Consider the following 3,188-nt stretch of genomic DNA (forward strand, 5'->3'; position numbering starts at 1 on the left):
CTCGCACCTCTGCACCTTAGTTGGGGTTACTCTCCCGGCTGCTGCTTTGCTCTCGGCCCAGCTCCCGCTCTTTGTCTGCTGTGGAGGAGGAGGAGGAGGAAGATGACGAGGAGGAGGAGGATGAAGAGCTGAGGGTCCGGCCTGAATGCTTGTAGGCTGCAACGAGCTCCTGCAGCCGCTCCGGCGTGGGCTCCCACTTGGCAAAGCCGGCACTGTTCTGCAGGAAGAGCACGGCCGTGTTGTGCACGGCCTTGTAGTACATCTCCTCTCTGCAAGGGAAGACAAGAGGCACTCAGCGTCTCCCCTGGCCCACCTGCCACTCAACTGCCACCCCGACCCACTTCCTAGCACCCGCCCCTCCTCTTCCTGCGTGCCATGTTCAGGACAAGTATTCATCTCTGTCTTTTTCTCTCACTACTCTGAGGAAAGAGCGGGCAGAGTGCAGCGTCGGGCAACTCTGAGTAAAGGCAGAGGCTCGTGAGCTTTCAGAAGAGAAGCTCTGATGCTGCGTAGCCATGTAGCTCTCGACCAGCACACGCACAGGGACATCGCTGTCCTGCAGAAGACTCGTCACGGTAAGGCACCGGTCTTGGGCAGGTACAGAGAACTCTGTGTTTAAGCACTTGTTGCTTAAACAATTTGTTGCTTGAACTTGTTAAACAGCAACAGGCAGCTTGAGGGCTCTCCCCATCCCTCGCTCCTGCTCCCCCTGAGTGACCCTGAACTGCTGCGGCATTTGGCAGCGCAGGAAACGGTGCTCAGCTGGCTCACCAGATCAGAGGGCTGGCAGAGGAGCATGGCTGAGCACCACACGTACAACCTGCTCAGACTGGACTTGCACCCAAGGAATTCACCACCAACAAGCTTTTTGTTACTGAAATACCTCAGCAGTCATTAAATGAACGTGAAATCCACAAGGCTGTATGCCTGTCTTAAAAACCCAGGGTGGTTACGTGCTGTGTTTTTCCCTGCCTGCTCCCTCCTTCCCATTGATTTCAACATGGAATAGGATATTTCTGTCACACGGCTTCAGAAACACATTCCCAGAAGGACCCAGGAAAAAGCCCTACTTTTTGCAGACGTGCTGAGACCCACTGCGGTACTCGTGATCAAAGGCTGGCAGGATGAGCTGGTGCCGCTTGAACTTGCTCTGCTCCATGCGGGTCAGGGCTGGGGTAGGAGGGTCCCGCCACTCGGGGATGAAGACGATGAAGGAGAGAGGCTCACTGGAGCTCTCCAGCAGTTTCTAGTTCAAGAAGAAAAACCATCTCAGCGCTGGCTGAGCAGTGACGTGCCTAATGATTCCCATGGAAAGGGAATCCACGCTTCTGCTTCTGGAGCGGTGCCGCAGCAGCGACCGTCCTCCTGCCCTACAGCCCCGCTGTGAGGGTGCGGGAGCAGCGGGGAGGAGAGGACTGACTGCACAGCTCTGTTCAGAACAACTCCCCAGAGGAGTGAACGTACCTCAAAGTGAGAGACCATGGCATCCATCAGCTCCTCACAGAATGGAGGATTTGCCTCAAAAGAGCCACTTATAGGGAAGAAATCCAGGCATGGGCTGGAGGAAAAAGGCAGAGATCCCTATCAGACAGGCTAGAATTCTCATTTTCACACCTTAAAAAGCATGCATTTCCTCAGAAAAGGCAGTCACACTCTCAGAAAACCTGAATCCCCAGCAGTGCAGGGCCTGCTGCTTCTAACGGGACTGGTCACTGGGGACACGCTGGTGTCACTGAAGGTGACTGCTGATTCAAGCCGACTGCTTGAGGTGTCTCACTCTTCAGAACAAGGCCAAGCGCTGCCAGACCTACAGACTGCGTCCCTCCAGGGACCAGAGCCCTCTAACAAGACTAAGGGCACAATCCCGATGGTTTCACAGCCAGCCCGTGTCCGCTCGCTGCCTCCAGGCAGCCCTGAGGCACACACCCTCCTGAGCAGATGCCCCGCAACCAGCTGCCGCCCTGAACGCGCCCACACGTCAGCCTGTCTGGAGGCATCGCACGTGTACACACCCACACAGAAACACGGCGAGGGCACCGAACGTAAGACTCACCCCCTGGATCCAAAATACCCGTCTGTATCCAAGAAGGCCGAACAGTACTGTTTAAAATAGCAATTCAGGGGCGAGGCAAAGCACTCAAAACTCACTCCAAAGAGCTTGTGGAGGGCTTCGAAGACATGCACGGGAAGTGCCCCCTGCAGACCAGTTCCTTCGTACAGACCCACACCGAACATCATCTGAGGAGAGCAAACCCCGGTGAGCCGTGCCTGCACTCGCTGTTCCTGCTGCTCCCTTCACTGACCACGGACCCAGGGCCACACGTCCATGCACCCACTCCTCTAGGTTTGCAGGGCCCCCTCGTCCTTTCTCAAATTCGTGTAGGTCCCCTGCATGTACCCAAGAATGCTCTTTAGATATTTCATCCAACTCAGGCCCCACAAACCAACTGTCAATTTAAACACATATATCCCCCCATGAACCTCCAGCTGCCCCTTCAAGTCAAGAACGACTGAAGGTTTCTTTCATAAATTTATTTTTTATTAAATTTATTATTTTTCTTTCAAAATTTTATCTTTACCATCCCCGAGGTCTCCTGTCAAGGTAACAATTCCTCCCCAGACCGCAGTCCTATCTCAAAACACCAGGAGCAGATGATGGTCCCTGTTTAAGCCCTATTTTGCATCAGGCTCCCAGAGCTGTGGACCTCCCCCAGAGCAAAGTCAACCCGTTCAGTTCCCCACTATTCCTAAGGCTTTCTGACGTACAACTACAATGAGACAGTACCTGATACCGACGGAGAAGGCACCAAACCCTGGGCAGAAACTTTTCAAAGCCAGAGTCATCAATGCAGCTGTACCGATAGAGAAGCCACTGGAAGGGAAAGTGGAGCCATTAAACACAAACAGAACCGACACAGGCAGGACAGGACACAAACACACCGTGGCGGGGAGAGGGACGCTGAGGAACAACGGGAGCAGGCGGGGCTCTGCGCCGAGGCTTGTCAGCGCATCTGCTTTCACCACGTGAATGAGCCACCAGCTCTCCACCAGCAGCAATGAATGTAGGACATCAGTGCGTGTCCCTCGGCAAGGGCCGCCTCGCTGCGAGTGCAGCCGTGCCTGCAGCACAGCGCGGATCCAAGGCGGACACACACCACCTGGTAGGCGCTCCCAGCAGAAGCCTGACC

General features: G+C 54.9%; 1 protein-coding gene across 1 annotated transcript in view; it reads right to left on the reverse strand.

The window, feature by feature from the left end:
- Positions 1-16: 16 nt before the first annotated feature.
- PCIF1 (phosphorylated CTD interacting factor 1) overlaps positions 17-3,188 on the reverse strand; it is an 8,524-nt gene continuing 5,352 nt past the window's right edge. Inside the window, exons 11-15 of the mRNA XM_010172826.1 lie at positions 2,786-2,872; positions 2,054-2,238; positions 1,465-1,558; positions 1,071-1,246; positions 17-269 (exon numbers count right to left, since the gene is read on the reverse strand). Coding sequence (XP_010171128.1) covers positions 17-269; positions 1,071-1,246; positions 1,465-1,558; positions 2,054-2,238; positions 2,786-2,872 — 795 coding nt within the window. The remainder of the gene's footprint in view (positions 270-1,070; positions 1,247-1,464; positions 1,559-2,053; positions 2,239-2,785; positions 2,873-3,188) is intronic.

Source organism: Antrostomus carolinensis, unplaced genomic scaffold (assembly GCF_000700745.2).
Source record: "Antrostomus carolinensis isolate BGI_N321 unplaced genomic scaffold, ASM70074v2 scaffold35707, whole genome shotgun sequence".
Taxonomy (NCBI): domain Eukaryota; kingdom Metazoa; phylum Chordata; class Aves; order Caprimulgiformes; family Caprimulgidae; genus Antrostomus; species Antrostomus carolinensis.